Genomic DNA, 27898 nt, shown 5'->3' with positions numbered 1-27898 from the left:
TTTTTAGTAGATGTGTTGTCGCATCATATTAAAGATTGTTATTATCTGCATGCAGCTAGCCGTCTGGATGAGTACACATGAACGAAGACTGGAAATTCCCTCGTAGGTTCTTACTATATGTACAGATCTAAGTTCCAAAACATTAAGATAGTAAAAAGTGTTGTTTTAAAAATTATATCACAAAGCATGTGTACAGTGAAAAGCACGTACAGTGCCTTGCTTTACATACAAAAGTATGGATATTTTAATAAACAGTCTATTTTAAAATACAGCAAAGCTAGTTAGGGGGTAGAGAAACAATAGGGAAAATTGTAATTTTAAAAATTCCTGAAGTAACACTCATATACACACAAAAAATCATCTGTGAAGTAAAAGCATCACTCTCATCCTAAACATTCATTGAACAACATCAATCTTGCCCATATCACAGCAAATGCACAATCCTCATTTTAGCAGCCTGAGTATCAATAGCCAACATTCAGGAAAGCTATTCCATGCAACGTTACCTGAGATGACTGATGATAAAATGGGTTAGTAGGTTTCTGCCCACTGAGAGCAGAGGTTGATGAAGAGCTATTGAGAGATTCTGGCTGGGAAACAAAAGTTATGAGACAACTAGTAAATAAACATGCAGATTACACAGAATCTACAATGAGGAAGTTTAGTTTCAGGTTATGCAAGCTACTATTTTAAAACTTATTAGCTTGTGTTTGCATTGTCCATGCAGCTTAATGAAGGAAAAATTCTCTTTGTTTACTTCTAGGTCCTTTCACTAATGCTCACTTAATATAACAACAATTGTTGCCATATATTTTGCATGCACTTAGACATAATATCAAACTCTAAGACTGTTTTTAGATAAGCTCCTTCCCTTCTCCTCAACAAACAATTTTGGAGGCTTTTCAAAATACTCTGAAGTGAGCATACTGTAGGTAAATTCCAATTCCAAATCAATTTCATTCTAAATGGAAATGATATTAAAAAAAAAAATCAAACCTTTGTTCCTATAATGATCTGTTTGAGATGGAACCTGCAGGATTACATATCTCTCCCTCACCCCAAAAATAATATCAGCTTGGACATTTATTTAAACGATCACTATTTATTGTCTCTTTTTCACATTTAAGATGCTTACCCTTGGTCTGTTTATAATGCTCTGTACCATAAAGACTACAGGGTTGCCTGCCTTCCGTATGGCTTCCACAGCTTGTTCATGGCTTGCATCTCTGAGGTCAATTCCATCCACCTGAAAATTGGAAGGCCTCAGCTTAACATTACACAAAGCTTAAAGTATAATGAAGCAAATTCTACTATTTTGATTTTGGATCCTCTATTATAGCCTGAGCCAAAGGCCTCTACACTCAGCAGAACGGTCGTGTTGACCTCAACATATGTTGAATCAGGTCCTTAGGCTTCAACAACGTACAGACTGGATTTTCAAAAGGCATCTAAGAGCTTATCTACATGGCACAGCAATGTGAACGCTAAAATGTACTAACATGCTACACACTAACTGGTCCACGTAGACCCCGCTGGTGCACACTCAAAGTTCCATAGTGCATATTAACTTAGGGTGTGTCCATACTGGCAAGTTTCTGAGCAACAAGTTATACCACTTTTATTAAAGCGCTGGAATTAATAAACCACTGTTGCGTGTCCACACTGTGCTCCTTGTGATGGTGGAGCGCATCCACATTAGCAGCTCTTGCAACGGCGAAGAGAGCAGTGCACTGTGGTAGCTATCCTACTGTGCAACTGGCCGCAGGGTGCTTTGGGAAGGGTTTGCAATGCCTTATGGGGCAGGCACAGCGTCACATGATGCAGGTTTCCCAATCCCATTGTTCCATGGGCATTCTACCACATTGCCAGCTGCTTTTCAGCACTCTGCACAGCAATCTCTCTCTCTCACACACACCTGCCTCTGTGTTCAACAGCAGGAGCATTCCATATTAATGGTTTGTTTTGTGTCCCAGAGCAGATCAGCACAGCATGCAATGGCTGTTAGAAATGGAGCTCTGAAAGGGAAGGTGCGCATGTGTCCAGGGCAGCTGAGTTCAAAACAACGAACAGAGCAGCCACTTGAGGGATTATGGGACACTTCTGGAAGCCAATTGATTGCTTTCTGCGCTGTAGTGTCTTTACACTGCCAATACAGTGCTGGAATCTCTGCGCTTTAAGACTTATGACTCTTGTCAAGGTGGGTTTTTTTTGCAATGCTGCAGCTGAGGAGCTTCTGCGCACTAAGTGGCTTGACAGTGTGTACACCTCAGGAATTACACTGCAGAAAGATGCTTTACTGTGCAGTAACTTGCCAGTGTAGACAAGGCCTTTGTGTTGCTACATTAGACAAGTCCAAAAGGACACAGACACCCACTTTTAACTCTGGGAATTTTGGTGTCTATCTCCCTTAGGCTCTTTTGAAATCCCAGCCACATAATTCAGGCTTTCAATATTCTAAAGGATTTTAAAACAGGCTATTAATCTGCTTGATTCAAGTTGCATGTCGATATTTTGTCCCAAAAGCCATAGTTTTAGACTATGTAATAATATGAAAGCAATGATAGAGTTTGCCAACAACTGCTTCAAGTGATTTATGGCTCAGAATCAGTGCTGTTTAAACCTACCTCACTGAGCCAATGTGAGGTTTAATTATATGATACTTACAAAGCACTTGAAGATCCCTGGTGGAGGAGGAGCATTATATAAGTGCAAAGTATTTTTTTTTAATGTTAGATAATTTTTCCTTGTTACATTCCCCCGCTCACCGAAACTAGTTTTAGTTCAGAGTTGAACAATTTTCTTCCTCCCTAAACAAAGTATTTACAAAGGATGGCTAAGAACAATTTTCTTTGAGATGTAACATACTCTCTCTTTTGCTCTCTGTATAACATGTACTGATGTGTTTATTAAAAAAAAGTATCCAAGAAAAATCCATGTTATGGTGAGGTTAGCATTAGAAAAGCATATTCATAATGACTACGATAATAGCTAAAAGCCAACATACAAGGGTTATTTGTTAATAGTACTTGCATAAGAAGCCATATAGTGAGAGTTACTTCTGCCTCTTTAATTTCATAGCTTATCTGAGATTTAACCATCCAATGTAAAATAAAGAAGAGAAGGAAAACAATTTAAGATAGCAGATTCTAAATCTACTAGGAAAAAGATAGTATTGTTATAACTCTATCACTTCCAATGACAAAAACAGTGGCAGCTGCCAACTAGAGAGCAGAATCAGGTTATGTTACAGTATGAGAAAGGGAAACTATATGTACACGTCCAGACATACATGGTCACACGAACACACACTGAATCTGTGGTCAACTAGTTAACATGTGTATTCCCCCATATACACTTCTGCAAGTTTCATTTTCTGGGACAGTCCATATGCTCATTAAACCCAATTACTCACTTTTATTGACCATTAATGACATTTCTAGCCATTCTGCGAAGTAAAAGCAGTTCTCATCCTTGTTATTAACCAATGTCTTCATATATCAGAGACAGATCAAAACATTTAGGCCAACGCCAGGCATTTCTGAATACGAGACTATTTGTGCTATTATATACACCAACACCTAATAGAGCTCTGCACTGGTGTTTAGATAGGTCATCTGAGTGCCTAGGTGAAGCTGTATCTTTTTATTATGTAAGTGCGTATTTATACAATATGTTATAAATGGGTCCTTTCCAGCCCAAATTCCACCTTCATACCTGTTGGCCAATGGAAGCTCTGCAGACCTCTCTGGTTGCTCATTGTAGAATCTATTCTGATGCTCTGAATCTATGTCCTATACTTTTTCCTGGGTAGCAATAGCAGCCATATCATTCCAGTTGTAACATTACCCACCTAGAACCACGCTACCCCAGAGGCAGAATCACAGTCTCTGCCATGTGGGTTGCCATGACCTTAGTGAATGGCAGTCAGGGTCCAGGGAATACTAGACATCATAAAGAATACTCCATTTCCTGACAACCTAAGATACGGGGTGGGGTATTAACTGACAGCTGGCTGAAGAACAGTGTGGCTGCCAACTTTGCTCCAAAGCTGAACCAGGGTGGGGTGAAGGTACAAGTGACATCCCTGCAGAGATGGCAAAAAGGGGATCAGTGATCAGGAGAAAGAAGTCTCCCCTTAACCTAGCTGCAGGAGTGGAAAAGTTTCTCTATGTGCCCCACAAATTTGGCTCTAACCACCTCTCTATTAGCAGCTAAGCAGAGCTCTATGTACTCCTACCCAGACGTGGAGCATAAGTGAAGATGAAAGACAGGATCTAGATAGGCACTAACATGCAGGTAAGTCGGACGCCTATTTGCAATTCTCCTTCTGTCTAGGGCTCTCTCTTTAACTACCCTATGCGGCTGCATGAAACATGGTAATCTTCCTCCTGAATCAGCTGTTCTAAAGGACAGTATCCAGGACCTTGTGCATCCCCGTGTTACTCTGAAGACTCTATACATTTGAAGCTTTATGTAGGCCTGAGGCCCTTTGCATGTAAAACACACACGATAGGACTATGATTATAAGGCAGTAACTACATTCGGTATACCACATGGTAAAAAAAAAAAAGGGCTACCAATAGTGCTGACAGGGGATGGATAGCTCAGTGGTTTGAGCATTGGCCTGCTAAACCCAGGGTTGTGAGTTCAATCCTTGAGAGGGCCACTTAGGGATCTGGGGAAAAAATCAGTACTTGGTCCTGCTAGTGAAGGCAGGGGGCTGGACTCAATGACCTTTCAATGTCCCTTCCAGTTCCAGGAGATTGGTATATCTCCAGTTATTATATAGTAATGGAGACATTGGGGAGGTGCAATAATCATACTGCTACCTACATTCCTTTGTGGTGCTGGGGGTTTTATATTCAGAAATACTTAAATAAAAAAAGTGACTGACAACTGTACGCCACATAGGCCTTGTGTTTGTAGGCACAAAATCTAGTTGCTGGCCTTGTACCATGATGACTGATGAGAAAAAAAAAATCATGATCTCTTCGCCATAACAAAATTATGTCCACAAGCAGACATTTGCAAGGTTGATGTATATACATGGGAAAAATTAAAGCATATTATAAGTTTGCATGGTACCTCCACTATTCTATCTCCAGTTTTTAAGGTTCCATTTTTGCCAGCGGGGCTGTCTTCCAGAATGTGTTTAATAAAGATTCCCCTCATCACTTCACCGTTGCTCAGCCGACTCCCCATCCCTCGTCCACCAACGATGCTGATTCCTAACGACTTGCTAGGTTCTCTCCAAAGCTCAACCCTACCATGACAAAAAAATAAAAAGGAATGCACTGTATTTACATCACAGCCTCTCGTCTACAAATTCCAAAGGCCTGTCATTTGTACAATTCTATGGAACATTTCTGAGAAAAATTCTTCCTTAGATGTTTTCATGCCTTTCTATGACAGTGGGTTGGGAATGACCAACAAGTCTATTTAGTGTTTAACCTTTGTGTACTGCCCTCCATTTATTTTGGGCTTCTAGCTAACCCTCTTATCTCCTATGTGAGCTACAGCAAGAGTAACATATACTTATAATTGTAAGGATACCTCCAAGAGCTTGGATACTATCCCATTCATTTATGTAAAGAGTTAATTTTGTAGTCCCCTGGCTTAGGCTGATCAGTGCAAATTAAATTTAAAACTAATCTTCCCAGGCACTCAGCACACAAGTTGGATCACAGGGATTTAGGCTGACTGCAGTAAAAATAAATACTCTCTATTTGTGCAATGCACAGATATAACACAACACTGTTTTCATTGCTTCCTTATTTACTTTACAGTATAGAAAGGATCCACTGTAGTTCTAATTTCAACACACCAGCGTTTATGAGAGAGTGTCATTCAACTGGGAATCCATACTCACCGTCTGGGCTGGTTCCAGTGACTATAAGCTGCATTCTGAAGTTCACTTTCTTCTCCCTCCCCCTCTTCACGTTCAGGTAGTTCTGGAATTTCTCTGCTAATAAATAAGAGCAGACAAACTACTTTTAAAATCCTAATAAATTCACAGGTGACATTATGCAATGAACACCAGATGAATCAAACTGCCAGAATTAGAATTTCTACAGAGCGTGGAGGTAGCCGTGCTTTTACATGTGAAAATAATGAGTAGAAAAGTGCTTCAGTATCTAGCACACTTCTGAGTGTTCCCCTTATATTGTAAGAAAGATTTAAAATTCTTATGGTACAGCTGTGAACCATCTGGAGTCACCACGCTCCCAGTAAGCTTCTGATATAATATATCTTGTGTTTAGGAATTCCCTTTCCACGCTCTTCAATTAAACTTTCACCAGTGACAACCATTGAACAGAATATTCTGCATTTCTATATGGGAGTGGAGCCAAAATTTAAACAAACTGAAGTTTTGTTTCCAAAGTGGAAAAAAAAAAAGACAGCTATGATTTTCAAAAGTCATTAGTGATTTTGTTGCCCAACTTGAAACACTCTGAAGGTGATCTGCACCCTCCCTCTCTCTGAAAATGAGGTTTCTTTAAAGTGTCTCAAGCTGAAATGGAGGTATGCCATATTGGTAGTCACTTTTGAAAATCCTGGCCAATAATTCTAATGATTTTCTGAGGCCTAAGAGAATGCTGAGAACAGTTCGTTCTGTGACTGGAAATTCACTACTGTTGCAACATACATTCTAGATGGAACAGAAATGTCATTTTCAAATTTTGGAAAAAGTACAGCTGATAAGACATAATATTTAAACATTTTTCTCAACCTCCCCCATCCTCTTTAACTGCTTGATTTCACAGGATATTCCCATAGTCTCACAAATCTGATAATGTTGAAGTATCAGTATTTTTTTCAGTATTCTGCTGCTTTAAAAAACTATTTAATTAATAAAGAGTATTCCCAACCAATATTTACATACACATCATCATCTTATTCAGTGAGAGGCCTAGAAAGGGATGAAGTTAATTAGAATAGGATTTTAAATGGTGTATACTCACCTCTTTTCAGACACATATATATTAGTCTTTCAAAAACGTAATGGAAAACTGCTAGCCAGGCACAAAAATCTACTTGCCACTGCTTTTCCATAATGATAAAGAAAGAATCTTGATATTTTGGCTTCCCATAAAAAAAAATTCTCTATGAGCAGAAGTCTGCAATACTGATGTCTATGCATGGGAGGAGTTAAAGCAAAAGGCCCTTACAGTTGGATAATAGGAGAACATATTGATTCACCTTACAGTATGTGCAGAAAAGAGATTGAGTGGTATTGTGTCCTCTGGTTGTTGTTCCAAACTGGCTTTGTACTCTTCCAAATGTTCCGCTGGCACATATGTAATCCTGCAATAAAAACACAAAACAAAACACACAAAAGCAAAACAGAAGTCATGGGTCATGCCTCAGGTAACAAGGAAAGGCTGAATGATAGCCTTTTCAGACCATCTCAAGTATCAATTGATGTGAAACGGATAGCCCAGGTACAAGGAAGGATGATTTGCAACTATGCAAACCATATATCTCTAATTAAGCAGTCATATTACTATGCATCTGTAGTCACGTTAGCTCCTGTCCACTTCACCAAGCTAACTGGTGCTCATCACACCATTTTTCATTTCTAATACTGGATATTGTACAGTTCACTTGTGGCAAAGATTGTCTTGCTGAAGGGCTGGTTTACAACTAAAAGCCCTCGGCATCAACACGCTGAAGAACATGACTGGTGTGCAGCAGTGCTACTATTCCAAATGCTAGCAGGAAAGCTTGTTTGCACACATTTTACAGTAGCTTTTATGATTTCCATCAAGGTTTGGAAACTGATTTTTGTTCTCCATAGTTCCTGTGAAAACACTCTAACAAACAGAAAGAATAGCAGGCAGATGGAATGACAGCTATGAGGGTGAGCCTGAATGACACATCAGCAAAACAGTAGAGGGGAAGGAAGTGCAGGAAAAGGATATCGGTCCCTTGTTTTACAGCCAATGCTAATAACAATGGCATCTTCATGGGGGGGAAAAAAGTCCAAAAAGCCCTTCAGCATTCTTACCAATTAAAAGCATGGATTATTCCAATATAGTCAAACAGGAGAATGATGCTGATAGAACATTCTCTACAGCTGAGTATTTGAGAACAGTTCCAAAGAATATGACAAGAACCTAGATAATCAGGGGGATCACTCTCTTGTTCCTACTGTTTAGTGGGGGGAAAATAGTGAGATTTTCCACCATTTTTTCCCCAAAACTCTTATAAGTTCTAGAAAACAAAAATCTTTTGGTCCAGATCTTGTCCTACACTGGAAGAAAACTTACTAGTTTTAAACGGAGGTCTATCCTGCCAATCATCTGGTTGTGGAAAAGGCAAGGCAATTTATTCCCTCACAGAATGGGCATGGAGACAAAGCCTAGTAAATGCAGAGAGATCCCGAGATCCACGAGGAAGGAAATCTGCAACACTCAGTGTATCTGTACAGGGCTGGGATATTTGCACAGAAGCCCAATTCCTTTTCACTACTCCACAGAAGTATCCCTTATCTTGTGCTCCCATTGATTTTCAACTGCATATGATAAGGGAGCAAAGGGAAGAGCACATAGAAGGAACTTACATAAAACAATGCTGTCAGCCTACAGCTTTGGGGTATGAAATGGATAGCAAAGAAAAGCCCCTTCCACTGTCCCCAACAAGGCATGCACCACTCCCCACCATACAATCAAAGTGTCTCAAAAATACACAAGGGGCTTCCACTGAGGGAGGGAGAAATAATGCCTCTTCTACACAATCCTCTCCAATAAAATCGTTACCCTTTGGCTGAAATTCCAGGTTTTCCCACCCCCCACATTGTTTGGTTTTACTTCCTAAGATCTATAGCTTTTTGTGCCTGGGCCATCATGAAAATGCCCCCATTCAAACACTTGTGCCAATTACCGAGTGCTTTTCAGTTGTGAAACACAAAATGCCAATACAAAACATTCAGAGCAATGCCACAGCTTTCTACTTGCATTTCCTCAAGAGTAGGACATCACTAGTTTTATGTAATTAAAAAACAACAACATAAAAATCTCCGTTTTCCCACGATTAAAATGAAATGCCGAACTTTCATTTCCCTAGTCACAATATATACCGTTATCAGTTGAACACAATATTTTATTCATAGACAAGAGAACCCTGTTTATCCGAGCCTCCATTATCCAGCTCTCCATATTAACTGAATCACCAGCCGCCCACTGCTGACGCGGTGGGTGCTGGCCGCCCAAGCCTGAGCTGCTGTCAGCCCCAGGCAGCTGGTAGCAGTTAATACACAGAGACACAAATATGGAGGCTCAGATAAATGGGGTTCTACCATATATGTTTTTATTTTTTCACAAAATGTAAAAATTAAAGATTCTCACAAATTCCATGTTCTTCCATAGCCAACAGATTTCTAGAATTCTTGGACATCACTAATAGGACATACAATAGTACAACATATTTATATTATCAGATCTATGTTCTGAAATAGGAAAAAAAAGACCACATCAAACTTTTCATAAAACTACTTTGCAAAGTTCCCTTTGTTTCTCCACATTTTAAAATAACCTCCCTTGTCACACAACCTCATCTCCCAGATGTGAGTGTCGTAAATGGGAACAAAGAGTTGGAGCTGCTCTGACACAGCCACACAACTACTACTTTTGCAGTCTAGCTCATAAGAATTACTGCCATTATAAAAGCCATGAAAACATTAAAATGTCATTTAAACAAGAGAAAAGCATCTATTGGTCTAGTTATTTCCACCCTTCACTCAAATGAATCAAATTTCACCTTAAATATAAATGCAGATATAAAAGGCAAACAATGATAAAATATTTTTAAAAGGTATCTGCTATAAAGAATTCAGGACCATAAACAGTCTCTGCTAGTGTGTTATTTAGAGCCTCACTCTGAGGCTGCTCTACATTGTGTTGGGAGGTGGTCTGACTCCCAGGATCACAAGATTGCTATGGTGATGTAAAGCCACCTTTGTCTCCCCTGGAGTCTTCCACACTCAAGAATCAAGACCTAAAAGACCAGATTAAAAAGAAAAAAAACAACAACAATATATTGTTTCAAGGGATCACATCCACAGAAGTCTCTTATCTTCACTATTATGTTTGCAAATGTGAACAAGGCAAGCTGGACTTCCTAATTAATTCCATTATAATGTTTTATATAAACAATATGGTCCATATTTTGCCCTGAGATAGGCACAAACAAATCCTACTGATATAAATCAGTGGGAGCTATTATGTGTCTGAAGGAAGAATTGGGCCCAAAAGCTCAAGTTTTATCAGTTCTCTGTCTACAGTAAACATACCAAAGCAAACATGTATTTGAATGCACTTAAATAAATACAGTACAACCTTGCTAATTTAAACTGCCCTAATCCACACACTCTATCATTTGTACACAAAACCTGCCTCTCTCTTCTCACTTCTCAGCTAAGATTCGATAGGGGTGTCCATTTGTGAGTTTCTTTTTTATGTAGCCGATTACAAAGGCTTCAGTTGTTTTATAAAATATGCTACAGAATATCTGATAGTACACCAGAAAGTATCAGCATGAATAAAAAACTAAGTTATACTTGTCATAGATGAAGTTACATTCTGCGTGGGGAGGTTATTGCGATTAGCAAGTCAACAATTTCCAAAATTCAGCCATCTGTAATCAGCTCCCCAGTCATTCCTGCAATTAGCTAGGTTCCACTGTAATGTTAGCACCATTTAGAATTCTCCCTCCCTCTCTATATTTACACTAGGTTACTCAAATGAAATTATAGAATTAGATCTAGTGGAATAACCAAAATTGTAGGGAGTGAGGCTCTGCATGAGAGCATATAGCACAATGACCTAACAAAGCAAAGCTCTGTTAAAAGCCCTCTTTTACTGGGGCTGCTTTCTTTGCTAGTCTCTGAAAGATTTTGACTGCCATCTTCAGTGAGAGCTGGGGGCACTCAGTGTCTTGAGGAATTGCTCAGTACTTTGCATGATCAAATCATTGACCACCAGGGGCCCAGGACTATGAGGGTTCCCAGGCACTGTGCCACTGTGGTTCTTAGTGCTGAGAGACAGAAATAAAGATAACAGTGTTCCACTCCAACATTGAAAAGGCTCGTCCATAGGAGAAACTGACACCAGCTTTAAAATTTACTCCAAAATGTGGTCAGGAAGAAGGATGGAGAAGTGAAACAAACTGCTGGGGGGGAGGGGAGTGGGGAAATAGGGTGGACATACAAATCAGAGAAAAAAAGGGTAAATGAGTGAATTATAGTTGCATTGTATTTCTGATCTGTAAGAGGTTAAAATGTCAAAGTTTAACAACTTCCTCTCCTTTTTAACAGTCAGTTTTATATTGAAAATGTTGCTATTGCCTTTCTGATGAGATGTAAAAAATAAAAATAAAAAAAATGAACATACACTTTGCAAAGAAAGCAGTGACAATGGAAACATCAAATGGTGTAGATATGAAAACATTTCATAAACACAACACCGCATGCAGTACAAAAGGAACATTCACTGCATGCTTGGTCAAACAGCCACACAAAAACTTCTAAACACTAACAGAGGAAACAAACTGAGTAATGAAGTATGAAAGCGTTCAGGACAAGTTACTGTAGTTAACATACAGTTTACTTTAACACTATACCCAACCTTTTTGTTACATGTGGAGAAAATAGAACATTAGTGCCAAAGAAAATATGACAATGAGATTAATCCAGATATCAGTACATCCACATATGTATCAATTCCAATGATAGTCTCCTTACTCACAAGCTATTTTGATACATTCTACATGGATAATACGACAAATAAAACAAAAATCAGCAATTTTTCAGAAACCAGTGTTTTTAATACAGTCTGAGGAAGTATGCTCCAATCTGCATGCTTAAAAGCCATATAAATATTTACTGTACCTATATCTGGATACATCCCTGACATTTTGGATGTTACAAAAGCATGAAATGATTCACAGACAAGTTGCAACATAGAGTCATAATGAGCTTTTGAATCACCGATACTCACACATAAAAGGGGGCCTGATCATCAGCAGGTGCTGGAGAAGATCTAGAATGTGAAGCATACGATGCAGCATCTTTTTACAATGGTGTTAACAAATGTCAGTGTCTCATGCTGAATGTGAGTTGCATACATATGTAGTTAAAAGTGTGAGCTTCTATTTCTTTATTTTATTTATTTTTACCCCTCCACCAATATTACATCTACACCTCCCCCGGAAAGCATCTGCTCTTTATTGGTGTCTATAGCAGTGATTATTAACAAGCATGGAAAAATGGAACTGCAATCAATCTTTTATTCCTTGATCAGGAATTCATCCACACACTTTAGGTTAAGGCAGGTGAATTTTGATTCAGCTCAATAATTATCTGGCAGATGTTACTAGCAGCTGCTGCTGAGCAAAAAACCCTGGCTATTATTACAGAAATATAAGAGCCTCTGGCAAGGTGGAGTGAGAAGTGAAACAGAATGCATTCTGGCAAGGCCACACATCTGGTTTTCCACAAAAAAATAATGAAACCTGGAATTCAAACTGGCTGGTCTTGAACTCCTAAAGCTCAAATATCCTTGCATAAAAATAAAACAAAGTTGCAGTCTGCAATAGATGCACAGTACAAATGTTTTGGGGGGGTTTTCAACAAACCATATTCCCCATAAAAGAGGGCAACGAGAGCAAGAGCAAAACCAGAGTCATTTGAGCCAAATGTTGCAGTTCTTGCTCCTGCAAGACTCCCAGTGAAGTCACAGCAGCGTCTGGCCTTTTATTTTGTTATTTCTTTGCAGTGGAGAGAACAGGTTTCAACTTGTGAAGTTTTATTAAGCAGACTTTTAACTGATAACTGTAGATGTCAAATGAAAACTTTACATATCCAGAATTATAATGGCAAATGCCCTATTTCTTTGAGATTTTCTGAACACTGCTACAGCCATCAAATCTCCACTGACTACATCATCAATTTTTCATTTAACATCTACATTTACCAGTTAAAAGCCTACCAAATACATTTTCAAAAACCTGTATCAATGGTACTTATACAAGTGGAAGTCCACTCCTCTCACACTGCAAAGAACTAACCAGGGTAAAAAATACTGGTATAGCTATACCCACAGCCACAGCTGCCCCAAGCCATGCCCTTTGCAATCTAAAGCAATAAACTTATGTGCTGCATTTAATTGCAACACATTGTCAATCCTTTGCTCACTCAAAATGTGTATTTCCATATCTTTTGCCTTATTTATATCTTCATTTCCATTTATCCCTTTACACCATATTTTCTTTCTTACCACAGATCCTGATGCATATTTTCCTGCATTGTCTTAAGTAACTGTTTCTTCTTTTCCTTCTCTCTCTCTTCCCTTTCATACGTGTTCTCTACCCCCTCACATTTTCTGTTCTTTTCCCCTTTTCCACTTCTCCCCTCAAAATCTTCATGTCAATTTCTCTTTTCTAATCTCAATCTTTCTCTCTCCTCTACTCCCACACCCGCTCACAGACCTATTTACACCTAATTTTTATTTAGACGCCTAACAATCACTGGATTAAATGTACTAGCCAAAGTTTCATACAAAAATGGGCAGCCTGCACTATTCAAGGACAACACGCAGATCAGAAGCAAACTCTTCTCCAGCATCATGCTGGGAAAGAGGGGTGTGTCTGGGTTCCCAGCAGGCAGCTCTCCTTGACCATGCTTGGGTCCCTCTTTCTTATCAAATGGTAGTGATGTTCCCTGTTCTCTTTGGTTGCTGTGGAAAGAAGCAGTCTATCTTTGGTCTCATCTTTCTAATGCAATGGTGGGTGGGAGGGATACACTGCTCTACCCCTCCTCTCCCCTTCTGATTGTGACTGGAGTGTGTGCGGGGGTAGGGGGCCTCTTCTACTCTAACCCTCTCAAAACTCTTAAATCTCTCTCCCTTCCCCCGCCCCCCATGAATATCTCCAATTACAGCTACTGGGGCTCCTATGCTTGTCTACACAACCTGTGGCCATGAGCCTTCCAGTTGCTCTTCATAAGGTTTTGATTACCTGGTTCTCGAGTAAAGACAGGCAGAGCAATGCTGATGATAGCAAAGGAAATGCACAGGTTGACAGACATGGGCTTAGGGGACTGCACAAACGGCTAAAAACAGAGGTGTAGATATTGCGGGGCTCAGGCTCTGAAGCCTCGGGAGTGTGGTGGGCTTCAGAGGACAAGCCACAACTTCAAAGCACTGTCTACATAAGCTATTTGCAGCACAGTAAAACGAGCCCTGTAAGACAGAGTCTGACAATCCAGTCTGGGAGACTGGGTGCCATGAGCTGCATAGACATACCCTCTGAGGATCTGTCTATACTAGAGAAGCACATCAAATCAATTTAACAATGATTTAACCCTTGCCTGCATTGATTTAGCTTATGTCAGCAAATTACCAATTTAAGTTTATTCAGTATAAGCAAAGATTAACATGGTTTTAAGTATCAATACTAGGGGTTTGCACTGACCCTGCTAGACTGAGTTTTAAATCAATTCACTTCAACCAGTGTACTTTTGTAGTACAGACAATGCCTTTTCTTCCCCTCCTCCCCACACAGGAATGGAAGTGAAACTGATCTGATGTTTGTCAATTTCACTGGGGGTTCAGAAAACTAACAAGGCTGATCAGCTTGGCAAAGCTCTGAGCAGTAGCAGCACAGGTTCGGGAGCTTGGTCTCTGCAGACTCAGGAAGACATCACTGAATCCCTTTACATATGGTTCATGTTTGGAGGGTTATCTCCAAAACCACAAGAGCCATACACAATTTCATTTTAAATAAAAGCTTAAATTCTGAAGCTGACAAAATATACCGGGGAGGGGAGCAGAGGGGGGCGACTACTTACTCGCCACATGCAAGTGGATTTTTCAAGCCCTGTATTAAATCATGCAAACACTAAAAAGTCCATTCTTTGGTGTGCTATTATTACAATAGTAGTTCCTTTTTACATACCAACAGAAAACTGGAAAAGACTTCACAGGATGTACTGTATTTCTGCCATTTGTCATAGATGTACTGAAAATTATCCTTTCAATGTTCTTTTTCTGCATTAATATCATGTGTCATACTTTCTGTTTGGCAACCAGCAAAGATGAGCTCATTATAAAGATATTCTGCAAACAAAATCACTTATGCCATGGCAAGAACAATTCACATTTCAGAATCACAAATCCCCAACTAAAGTCTTATTATTTTCTTGATAGAAATAGAAACGTTGGGACTTGAATGAGCCTGATTTGAGAAAGTTGCTCTTTAAAAGGTTTTGATTACCTTGTTCTCGAATAAAGACAGGCAGAGCAATGATGATAATGGCAAAGGAAACACACAAAAACCTTTCACAAATGATTTCAACTTTCAATCATATAAAGCCCCAATTTAAAGATGACTTTAATTTCCAGGAGGAAAAAACTCCCCCCCAAACCTGTCTTGTTTAGAATATTGACTTGCACTATATTTCTTGACTGCTAGTCCCTTCCCACCACAATGCTTACCCTAGCTTTACCTACTTTATATCAGGTCCAATGAGTGAATGTCTCCTCAGCATAGCACGGGCCTGCACATTGGTTAAATTAGTGGTTGTCTCTTCATTAATGGACAGAATACAATCTCCCACACCGATTCGTCCATCACGACTTATGGAACCACCATGGATGATGCTGCGGACTAACATTCCCGAGCCATCTTTATTGGAACTTACTGTCATCCCTGTTATAAGACAGGCATGGAGCAAATTATAGTGTATATAAATAAGTAACACAGTGTATAAGATGAAAGACACTCCACCTGCACTGAGCACTAACGGGGTGTGCAGATGCAAGAGATGAGAATTCCACCCCCTAAATCTGGGTCTGCTGAACAGGATTCAATGCACTCTACAGGCCCAAAGATGCTATTCCAGCCCATGGGCAGGAACAGCAGTCACAGCCCCTACATAAAGACATTCATTTTTGAAGTTTCTTACCAAACGAAAAATGTGAGTGCAGTGGTATTTAAAATAGAGAGAAAGAAAAATTTAAAAAGCTAGAGTGAAAGAGATATAGATTCATAGACTCTAGGACTGGAAGGGACCTCGAGAGGTCATCGAGTCCAGTCCCCTGCCCTCATGGCAGGACCAAATACTGTCTAGACCATCCCTGATAGACATTTATCTAACCTACTCTTAAATATCTCCAGAGATGGAGATTCCACAACTTCCCTAGGCAATTTATTCCAGTGTTTAACGACCCTGACAGTTAGGAACTTTTTCCTAATGTCCAACCTAAATCTCCCTTGCTGCAGTTTAAGCCCATTGCTTCTTGTTCTATCATTAGAGGCTAAGGTGAACAAGTTTTCTCCCTCCTCCTGATGACACCCTTTTAGATGCCTGAAAACTGCTATCATGTCCCCTCTCAGTCTTCTCTTTTCCAAACTAAACAAACGCAATTCCTTCAGCCTTCCTTCATAGGTCATGTTCTCAAGACCTTTAATCATTCTTGCTGCTCTTCTCTGGACCCTCTCCAATTTCTTCACATCTTTCTTGAAATGCAGTGCCCAGAACTGGACACAATACTCCAGTTGAGGCCTAACCAGCGCAAAGTAGAATGGAAGAATGACTTCTCGTGTCTTGTTTACAACACACCTGTTAATGCATCCCAGGATCACGTTTGCTTTTTTTGCAACAGTATCACACTGTTGACTCATATTTAGCTTGTGGTCCACTATGACCCCTAGATCTCTTTCTGCCATACTCCTTCCTAGACAGTCTCTTCCCATTCTGTATGTGTGAAACTGATTGTTCCTTCCTAGGTGGAGCACTTTGCATTTATCTTTATTGAACTTCATCCTGTTTACCTCAGACCATTTCTCCAATTTGTCCAGATCATTTTGAATTTTGACCCTGTCCTCCAGAGCAGTTGCAATCCCTCCCAGTTTGGTATCATCTGCAAACTTAATAAGCGTATTTTCTATGCCAACATCTAAATCGTTGATGAAGATATTGAACAGAGCCGGTCCCAAAACAGACCTCTGCGGAACCCCACTTGTTATACCTTTCCAGCAGGATTGGGAGCCATTAATAACTACTCTCTGAGTACGGTTATCCAGCCAGTTATGCACCCACTTTATAGTAGCCTCATCTAAATTGTATTTGCCTAGTTTATCGATAAGGATATCATATAAATTGCTTCTAAACATGACCAGATGGATCAGTCTTAGATTTTTTATAACACAATGTTAAAGGTAATTTTATTTATTTTAATTATATTAGAGAAGAGTTTAAAATGAAAAACAAAAATAAACCCTGAGGTTTGAAACAATGTCAGGATCAATAAATAGGAACAGAAAAGTCAGTACACCTAACACTGAGCAGTATATTCTTGGTGCGTACAGAATGCCTGATCCAATGTCCATTGAAGTTCATGGGCATCTTCCCACTGATTTCAATGGGCACTGGATCAAGTACAGAAGTGCCTTCTGATTTAGGTGAGAGTGTGTGCTGTTGAGAGAGAGATCCTATGTCAGTTATATACACTTTAGCTAGGTCACAGCAGTACCTTATGAGCCTACAGGTACAGTCAATCCTTGTTTCCATCTTCCTTTCACTACAGGAAGTAGGAAAGACAGATGCTGCTCACTATTTTGTTTGATTCTGACTCATACTCACTGAAGGATTTCAAGTATGTTTGTGTGTTTGGGTATTTTTTAAATACGAGTTTTTCTATTTTTTATTTTTGAGGACATTTAGTTCTCATGAAAAGTACCTGACTGTCATTCCCCAGAGCTGTCTTTCTCTAATAATCCACAGAATAGGCAAAAGAAAGGTACCTGTAGGACAGCAGATCAATCTTTCCTACTCAGCACTGCCAATGAACCTCTAGGGATGGGAGGTTAATACTATCTCCTTAACCAATTCTGTCTTTGTTCTCTCTAGTAAGACTGCCACAAAGTGTGCCAGTTAACACCAAGGCCAAATATTTCAAATATAAGCACCTAAAGTTAGGCTCTTAAATCCATATTTAGCCTCCTAAATTAAAGGGACCTGATTTTTACAGTTCTGACTACTCACTGCTCCCACCGGCTTTAGGAACTCGTTGCTTCTGCAAAGCAAACCGGGGGGCCTAAATGTAGATATAGGAGCCAGCACCCAAAGTCTGAAAATTTTGCCCAGCACATCAAGACCTTGGAACACTCATTAAGGTTATACTTAGCCTGCTTACAGCCCTAGGGCTTTTGAAAACAGGCATAAAAGGTGAGGCAAACAAAACTGGGCACCTATAGGCACGACCATAAAGGTTCTTTCACACTCCCAAATAAGAAGTGAGAAATGCATTTTGAGAGGGGGGAAATGTAATGATTTAAAGAAACAAGTAACAATAGACCAAATTCTGGCTTGTCCTATGCATGGATTCATGCCAGAAATTATAAAGCTCTTATTAGTGGCTCCTGATTACATGAAACCACCTCTCTCTCCCCATTTGCAGTTGAGATCAGTGGAGCTACTGAGCTGGAGCCTCCTGAGTTGAAGCAGGGGGCTGCTGTCAGCAGGGCACTGCCCTGAACTCTGGAATGCTCCTCCTTGCTTTGGCATGCCAGGGCCCAAATTTATTAACCTCCCAGGCACACTGAAAAGCCCATCTCTTTTCCAGGGCATTTAACAATGAAACAGATGGAAGGACACAAGGTTATTTCGGGAAGAGGACACCTTTGGCAGGTAATCTGAGCTCTGGGCAGGTTCTTTGATTGTCTCAGTGAACGTGTATTTTAATCTAAATCACCCAGAGGAAACGATGCTTTAGATTTTCATAAATTCTTCTACCCATGGCTAGTAGTGGGAGTACATGACAGAAGTCAGCTACCTTTATTCTGCCTTGTAGGTTAGTTATGTCCAAAGCAAATGCTGCACACATGACAGATGGCCAGCACAGGCTATGGTCTGGGGGCATCATCCATATGTTTATTCTCATACACTCCCTCATTCAGCAATAATCTTTGGGGAGATCCACTTGCACGGGTTATTCTTAGTAGAGAGACAGAATGCACATGTAGTTCTATGCTGAGTTGCACTCAGCCAGAACACAGCTAGCATGTGTGTGCTCCCCTCTGTGGGCATTACTCATTTCCAGGGTGCCAACCAAAATATGTCTCTAGAGTATGAGCACAGTTCCTCCCTCGGGTAAATGGGCACAGCTCCACTGTAATCAATACAATCACACCAACGACAAATTTGGCCCATTACCTATGAGATCACATCAATACTTGCATGTCGGATGTCACAACCATGACTTCAGAAGTACAAGCAACGAAAAAAAATTGAACGCCGCTGCTGGTGCACCGACAGCTTTCACTGAGTAATGACACCTTACTTTTCACACAGAGTAATGACACCTTACTTTTCATTATATCTGATGCGTTCAGTTCTCCCAACAGTGTTTTTTTAATTAAACCACAGCTAACAGTGTTGTGTCTGAGTTTGAAGCCATGACCGATGCCATTTAAAGAAACAAAATGCCAGTTCTCAACTGAAATAATTGACACAGCTGCAGCTTTCAACACTATTACACAGCCCTTGATTTAGCTCCTTTACTAAAAGTGAAAGTTAAAAGCAGTGCAGCCATGTGTGCAAAACGTTGGCCAGGCCTCAGCAGCACAGGGGTCCAGAACAAGATGGGATTGCAAGGGGATGGGGGAGGGGAAGGCCAAAAGCTAGATTCTTTTATTTTCACATTGTATCACACATACTACTACTAAGTAATTCCAGCTTTTTGCAATTTAACTTTGGACTACATATAAATACATAATTGGGTGTTCTTATGTTTATGTTTCACTGACATGCAAATTTACTGACCCTACTCACTGCACCTACAGTACATGTGGACAGTATCCAGTGCTTAGTTATTCTCGGCAAAGGCTGGACTTCGGACTACATTGTGCCCTCCAGCTATATGGTGGGGGGCAGGGAAAGTAATAGCTCCCCACCCATCTTTGCACACCTTGGGTAAGGGATATCAAGGATCATACCATCTGCACTTAAAGGGGCACTGGAGCAGCTGTCAAGATACACCTCTCCTGAGAACAACTGAGCAGAAAGACGGCAGGCTAGGACTCCCCCTACATGCTTCAATCATCAATACATGGCTGTTAGCTATTTAGCGAACTAGAAGGAAATGGCTACACAGGGCTACATTGTGCCCTACTTTGGGGGCAGTCCAGAGCTGCACCGCCCTGTGGGGAACATCATGAGGGATTCTGTCTCAGAGTGACACAGTGCCTCCTGCGATTGACTAGATCAGAGGTGGGAAAACTACGGCGCAGGATCATCCTGCCCGGCCCCTGAGCCCTTGGCCACTCCCACACTGTCCCCTCGCAGCCACAGCATGCCATGCCGCCAGCGCTCTGGTCCACCGCTCCTGCTGGGCATCGCGGGCAGCATGGCTGGCTCTGGTGGGGCTGTGAGCTCCTGCTGCTCTGAGCATCATAACGGGGTGGGGACTGGATATGCGGCAGGGGGTCCCGGGGCACAGGGGGCAGTTTGAGGGAGGGGAGGTCAGGGGATGGGGAACAGGGAGGGTTGGATAGGTGTGGGAATCCCAGGGGGGCGGGGGACTGTCAGGGGCTGAGGGTGTGGATAGGGGGACAGGGAGCAGGGGGGGTTGGATAGGGGGTGTGGTCCCAGGGGGGCAGTTAGGGGCGGGGGTGGATAGGCATGAGAGTCCTGGGGAGCCTGTCAGGGGGTGGGGGTGTAGATAGGGGGTGGGGCAGTCAGGGGACAGGGAGCAGAGGGGGGTTGGATAGGGAAGGGGTCCAGGAGGGTGGTTAGGGGCGGGGGTCCCGGGAGGGGCCGGTCAGGGGATGAGGAGCAGGAGGGGTTGGATGGGTCAGGGATTCTGAGGAGGGCAGTCAGGGGGTGGGAAGTGGGAGGGAGAGGATAGGGGGCAGGGACCAGGCAGTTTAGGGAGACACAGCCTTCCCTACCTGGCCCTCCATACAGTTTTGCAAAGCCGATGTGGTCCTCGGGCCAAAAAGTTTGCCCACCCCTGGACTAGATGCACTGTAAAGGGAGTAATTTACCACAACCTTTAAGGGGGGCAGCCTATATCCCTCTCCATGCAGGCAGCCAGCTTTGTTGGCCAATGCCTGGGGCGGGAGGAGGGGGATGAATCTCCACCTCTTTTCTGCTGAGTTGTTTCCAGGTAATGGCCATGTTGGTCGTAGTCCCTGCATAGCCAGGTACCGGGGCTGAGATGGCCCTTATACAGGACATACCAAATGGAGCAGGGAGCTATTACTGTCCATTCCCCACTGCAGGGCCTCTGAAGGGCAGGGTACAATCTAGCCCAAAATGTTTCAACTTGACAACGGGGCCTGTTTAGTCATACTGAAGGTGCAGTCAGTAGGCTCAGGAAGTTACACATCCCAGTTAAACATAAGACCATAAAGTCTGGAATACCGTCTAACAATTATTGAGTCTTTGAACTCAAAGCACTATCCATTAAAGAGACAAAGGGCAACTTTTTCAAATATATTTAGACACCTAAAGATGAAAACAGAAGTCACATGAAATCAATAGGACTTAGGAGTTCAGCCTGCTTGGCCCTGTTGAAAATCCCACTAGATACCCAACTCTATGCTTAGGTGCCTAAATACCCTTGAAAATCTGACCCAGAGTCCTTTGACAAAGTCCTTTTCATGCTCCAGTGCAGAACTCCTCAACCCTCTGATAGCTGATTATACAAACTGCTTAGTCTCATTTTCCTCAAGTTTCAGTCATGACCTTAGCTTTATTTTATTCCATCTAAATCAGTTAATATAAATGCTGATGGTAACTAAGAAAAAAATATTAAAAGTGTTAGATTTTTTGACAAAACAGTTCAGTGTAGAAGTTCCTCCCTTTTTTGATTTATCAAAAGGAAATATATTTGGTTGGACTATCAAGCACTTTGCTTTTTTGATTGTTGATTTTTATTTTATTATTGGCATTGGACTGAGTGATGAGGCAACGCCAGCTTTCAAAACTCACAATGAACTGAGACCAGGAGAGGACAGAGTGTAAAAGGAAGTGTACACCTACTATACTACAGTGAAGATTTTTAGCAGTAACTGGAGTAGGCTGAAAACTGTGAAGACCATACAGGTGGGGAAATATTAGCCAAGAAAGGGCAATCAGACCAATGATCAGATACTCTACCTAGACTTGAATTGCCTTTTGCAATAGTGATAGTCTTCTCATGCATGTTTTCGGGTATATTCTGGATTGTGGAACTTCCCTCAGTAGTAGATGTCAGGTAGCTCTTTTCCATTAAATACACTGGATCCTAATACAAAGAAAAACAACATTTCAATTCAAAACAGCAAGTTCAAAATATGACTGAACTTCATAGGATGTAAAAATCATAAATATTTGACAATAAGCCAAGCTTTAAGAACAACCACCACAACTGCCAACTATCAGGTGGTAAATAAGCACCGGGACTTTCACAATAAGCCAAAAATCAAGCAAATCCCATTTCAAAACAAGGCCAAAACAAGCCAATCTCTAAGAACCCCAAAACTCTATGTGACTAGATCCCACTCCCCAGTGTGCAGTCTGGGACAGTGGTGGACCCACTGTGCACCCCTGACTCTCTCCTCCCCTTGCCCCTGCTTCCCCTTTGCCCCTACTTGTCGGGAATCAATCAAAAAAAGAATCAACAAGCAATAACAAGCAACAAGCCAAAAACTAGCCAACAAGCAGCTAACAAGCCAACTAAGCCAAAACCAAGCCCAATTTCTGTGTTTTTTCGTGAGTTTGGCATGTCTGATAACAGCTAATTTAATAAGAAATTGCAATTTATCTTTTTTTTTTAAATTAAAATCACACTGAGCCTTGGCTCCAGTTCCCCTATTTGCTCAGCCTCTGTGGTAGTGATTTATTGCTGCTATAGGCCAGCAATGAATTCCTTTACTAGCTCCTCCATTCCCCCAGAGCAAGGAGGACACAGAGGAAGAACTGTGACTCAGGGATGCAGGGCTGTCCCTAGCTATTCTGGGATCCTAGGCAGCCCCCCCGGAGAGAGGTGTGGAGGGGCCCAGGCCTCCACAGGGGGAGGAGTGGGTTTGGGGGGCAAGGGGGAATGCCCGCCCACACTCACTGGCAGCTACGGCTGGGTCACTACACTTCCCGCCACCGGTGAGTTCAGGCAAGGCCCTGATGCAGTCCTCAGGGGGGTGTGGATGGGGCTGGGGAAGAGCAGGAAGGGGTGGAGTGGGTCGGGGCTGGGGCGGAGCAGGGGTGGGATGAGGCGGGGCTAGGGCAGAGCAGGGGCAGGGGCCATGGTGAAGAGGTGGGGCAGGGGCTGGAGCAGCACACAGCTGTGCAGGGCACCAGGAAATTTAGTGCCCCAAATTTCCTGGTGCCCTACGCGGCTGCATACTTTGCATAGGTATAGGGACGGCCCTCTAGGGATGTCTCTGAGCCACACCACCTGACAGGGCTACTCCTGGGTTGGTAGTCCTTGCTCTGGACTGGTAGTCCTTACTCTGGTTTGTGCCTAATCTAGTTATGAGATACCATAGTTGACTCCCAGAAATAACTTTATGTTCACCAGGAAGGGGCTGTGAGCAAATGCTGATTTTTAACAATGACCATGGAATGTAGATAAATACTCTCTGTATAAAAGCCATACAACAGGATCTTTACTTTTCCAGTAAGGTCAGGGTGCACTGGGATAGCAGAGTTTGTATTTTGTGCAACTTCGGCTGACATCTGGGGTTCCATCCAAGCAGCTATATTTTCATATTCAGCGAGTTTCTCAGAAACATCTGAAGGCAGAGGATCCTTTCTGGAAACACCACCAGCTGGTACCATGCTCATGTCCTCTAAGGATTGGTTCTCTCCCCCTCCCTGGATTAGCTCTATGTTATATAAAGTCTTGTTGGATGGTCGGAAATCAATTGAGGCATTTGAGGAATCTTCACCAACACCCTGTTAAACAGAATCAGGAATAGTGAATAAAAAAATTCATGATCTTATATAGTTAGGGCCTACCAAATTAACGGTCATAAAAAAATGCATCAGACTGTGAAATCTGGTCTCTCCATATGAAATCTGGTGTTTTGTGTTCTTTTACCCTATACTACACAGATTTTACGGGGCACTCAAACTAGGGGTCCTGACCCAAAAGGCAGTTGCAGCAGGGTTGCAAGGTTATTTTAAGGGATTGCAAGATTATTTTAGGTACAGTAACTCCTCACTTAAAGTCATCCCGGTTAACGTTGTTTCGTTGCTGATCAATTAAGGAACATGCTTGTTTAAAGTTGTGCAATGCTCCCTTATAATGTCGTTTGGAAGCCGTCTGCTTTGTCCACTGCTTGCAGAAAGAGCAGCCACTGGACCTAGCTGATGGGGGCTTGGAACGAGGGTGGACTGGCTGCCCCCAAATCAGCTCCCCGCACCCCTAAGTTCCCTGTGTGGCAGCCGCCCAGCAGGCTAGCAATTCTGTTGTCCCTCCCGCCACTGCCAATGTGCTGCTCCTGCCCTCTGCCTTGGAGCTGCTCCCAGGAGCCTCCTGCTTGCTGTATAGGGGATGGGGGGAGAAGGGATGTTAATGTCAAGGTGTCCTCCTTCCCCTTGCTCCTTTACCCCATACACAGATTGGGGATGGGGAGTGGCAGGACATGATAGGGGACAGGACAGAGGGGGCTTGCTGGCTGCAGCTGCTGTCTCAACTTGCTGATCTATCTAAAAAGGCAATGTTCTTAGAGTGCGGTCAGCGTACTTAAAGGGGCAATGTGCATCTCTCACACACAAGGTGTGTGTCTGTCTCTCTCTGCCATGCTGTCTTCCCTCCCTTCATTCATGCTGCCTTGTAGAGTGTGAGGCTACATTAACAATGTGTTAACCCTTCAGGGCTTAGCCGAGTACTAGTTCATCATTTAGCAGTAAGGCATTCCCTGGGAAATATCCCACCCTCTTACTTCACCACCTCAACCAAGCATCACAATCACTGCTGTGTACAGTATTAAATTGCTTAAAACTGTGTGTGTGCGCGCGTGTGTGTGGTGAAAAAAAAATTCCCTGGAACTTAACCCCGCCCCTCCATTTACATTAATTGGATTCGCTTAACATCATTTCACTTAAAGTAGTATTTTTCAGGAACATCAGTACAACGTTAAACAAGGAGTTACTCTATTGCCATCCTTACTTTTGCACTGCTGTCAGAGCTGGGCAGCCAGAGTGTGGTGGCTGTTGGCCAGGTGCCCAGCTCTGAAGGCAGCAGCAGCACAGAAGTACCATACCATGCCACCCTTACTTATGCAATGCGGCCTTCAGAGCTGGGCGGCCAGACAGTGGCAGCTGCTGACTGAGGGACCAGCTCTGCAGGCAGCTGCACAGAGGTAAGGGTGGCAATTATTTACCATGCCGTCCTTAATTCTGTGCTGCTGCCAGCAGCGGCTCTGTCTGCAGATCTGGGCTCCTGGCCAGCAGCTTCTGTTCTCCTGCTGCCCGGTTCTGAAGGCAGCACAGCCACCAGCAGCAGCGGTAGAATAAGAGTAGCACTGCCATAACACTCCCTACAATAACCTTGCATCCCCAACACCCCAACTCTTTTTTGGGTCAGGACCCCTACACAACTCCAACTCCATGCAATTTCAGATTTAAATAGCTCAAAACATGACATTTAAGACTTAAATTCCTACGACTGTGAAATTGACTAAAATGGACTGTGAATTTAGTAGGGTGCTATATATAGTATTGTTAAAATGCATATTTTAGGCTAAATATGTTAAACTGAAGCTAAAACTTATAGAACTCTGTTAAGAACTACTTATTATCAAATACAATACAGTGTCTTCACAGATCACTGACAGTCATTTTACTATAACATGATTTTCTTTTATAAAAAATGTCTTCTTTTGTGGCATCTTTTCTATTATTAAAATAGTTATGGCAGAAAATATTTACAGGCCAGATCCTCAGCTGGCATAAACTTGCATAGCTTTAGAGACTTTTTACATCAATATTTATATGCTTATCATGCAACAAGGCATACTTGCAATAGGTGGACGGGGCATATAAAAGACCAGAAGACCCAATGCTGAACAAACAAGTGTGGATGTTTTCAAGTTTGCCAAGCTTTCTTTAATAATCCACATTTTTATTTAAAAGAGAGGTCAAGCAGCATTTATTCCAAATTTCAGTGACCGGGGCTGCATTACCACAGTTCATCTTTTTATACAAGATTGGCTAAATTTTTAAACTTGACTAGTGGTTTTGGGTGTCTTGATTTTTGGATGCACAGTTTATGACACCTTAAAGCAGGCCTGCACAACTCGTAAAGCGGCGAGGGCCACAATACTCCAAAGAAAACAGCTGAGGGCCAAAACCTCCCGGCCCTGCAGAAACACCCCGCCCCAGGGCCGCCCAGCCCTGCAGAAACAAACTCTCCTTCCCCAGCACCGCCCCACCAAAACAGCTGTGGGCCAAAAAGAAAGGTTGGGGGTGGGGAGGTGATACTTTATTTTAAATCAACCAGGGGCTCCCAGCTGAAGAGGTGGCTGGGAGTCCTCGGGTCAAATTAAAGGGCCCGGGGCTCCGGTGGCTGGGAGAACCCAGCAGGGCCGGCTCTAGGTTTTTTGCTGTCCCAAGCAAAAAAAATTTGGCTGCCCCCCCGTCCCAGCCCTGGGCTCCCCTCTGTACCCCCTGCAGCCCCAGTCCTGGGCTCTCCCCCCACCCACCCACACACACCCCTTGCCGCCCCAGCGCTGGGCTTCCCCCTTTCCTCCCCACCAGTGCCCTCCCCCCACCCCGCTGCTGCCCCAGCTCTGGTCTCCCCCTCACCAGTGCCCCCCCCCCACACCTCCTGCCGCCGCAGCCCTGGGTCACTGGTAACTTGCTCCCAGGGCAGGTCATTCAGTAGGAATTTTGGATGTGCACAAAGCACAGACAGAACTGGTTCCCATATGGTTACAGAGCTGCAGTGAAGTGGAACAATTTTCAGCTTGTGTGATTGGAGGATATCTGGATGCATATTATAAGACTGTCCTCCATAAATGAGGAAAAGTTGAAGTGCCTTTATTATTCTTTTGTTCCACTCTCTTTCTATGGGGAATTTGCCAATGCAATATCACTGTCTTCCTTTTAAACAAACAAAAAGGCAATGCCTGTTGAAAATAGCAATTCCAGTCCTAATAACCACTGGGAAGCATTTCTTGCTCCATTTTATTCTACTTTTTCTACAGCAAGTTACAGTGGATCACTATATTTGATTTGGGAGAAATGAAGTAACAGCTGCCCAAACTGAGCTTGAGTGCTCCTGAATTTTGAGGTGTTCAAATCTGGAAGGAAGGTGCTGGGGGGGTGAAGAGGTGGCTGTGGGCTCTGCAGGGGAGCATGGCAGCAATGTGTCTGGAGCTGCACAGAGCCAGACACACTGGTCTGAGTGGCACAGTAAGGGGGCTAGGGGTTGGAGAAGGGGTAGGGAGTTCTGGGGGGCAGTCAAGGGACAGGGAGCAGGGGGGGTTGGATGGGGCGGAGGTTGGGGGGGCAGTCAGGGGACAGGCAGCAGTTGGATAGGCATGGGAGTCCCAGGGGGTTATCAGGGGACAGGTAGGGGGTGGAGTCCTGGGGGGGAAGTTGGAGGAGGTCTCAGGAAGGGGCAGTTGGGGACAAGGAGAAGGGAGGCTTAGATAGGGGCTGGGGTCCCAAGGGGCAGTTAGAGGCAGGGGTCTCGGGAGGGGGCAATTGGGAAACAACGAGCAGCAGCATTTAGATAGGGGATGGGGTCCTGGGGTGCAATTAGGGGCAGGAGTCCCGGGAGAGGGTTATCAGGGGACAAGGACCAGTGGTGCTTAGATAGGGAGTGGCAGTCCTGGGGGGCAATTAGGGGCAGGGGTCCGGGGAGGGGGCAATCAGCGGCCGCGGCCGGGATTCAAAGGGCTCTGG

General features: G+C 42.8%; 1 protein-coding gene across 22 annotated transcripts in view; it reads right to left on the bottom strand.

The window, feature by feature from the left end:
* Window positions 1-27898, bottom strand: part of MPDZ (multiple PDZ domain crumbs cell polarity complex component) — a 138115-nt gene that overhangs the window by 41550 nt on the left and 68667 nt on the right. For 13 of the 22 annotated variants that reach the window (XM_050942956.1, XM_050942954.1, XM_050942957.1 and 10 more), the window contains 9 exons: window positions 23654-23938; window positions 22163-22289; window positions 15507-15705; window positions 11997-12038; window positions 7201-7305; window positions 5870-5965; window positions 5086-5263; window positions 1136-1246; window positions 507-590 (listed from right to left, as the gene is read on the bottom strand). In XM_050942956.1, coding sequence (XP_050798913.1) covers window positions 507-590; window positions 1136-1246; window positions 5086-5263; window positions 5870-5965; window positions 7201-7305; window positions 11997-12038; window positions 15507-15705; window positions 22163-22289; window positions 23654-23938 — 1227 coding nt within the window. The remainder of the gene's footprint in view (window positions 1-506; window positions 591-1135; window positions 1247-5085; window positions 5264-5869; window positions 5966-7200; window positions 7306-11996; window positions 12039-15506; window positions 15706-22162; window positions 22290-23653; window positions 23939-27898) is intronic. The other 9 variants (XM_050942958.1, XM_050942967.1, XM_050942959.1 and 6 more) reach the window with 9 other exon arrangements.

This window comes from Gopherus flavomarginatus, chromosome 3 (assembly GCF_025201925.1).
Source record: "Gopherus flavomarginatus isolate rGopFla2 chromosome 3, rGopFla2.mat.asm, whole genome shotgun sequence".
Classification (NCBI taxonomy): Eukaryota; Metazoa; Chordata; order Testudines; family Testudinidae; genus Gopherus; species Gopherus flavomarginatus.
The sequence above is the reverse complement of the archived record's forward strand: the minus strand, read 5'-3'. Positions and strand labels throughout refer to the sequence as shown.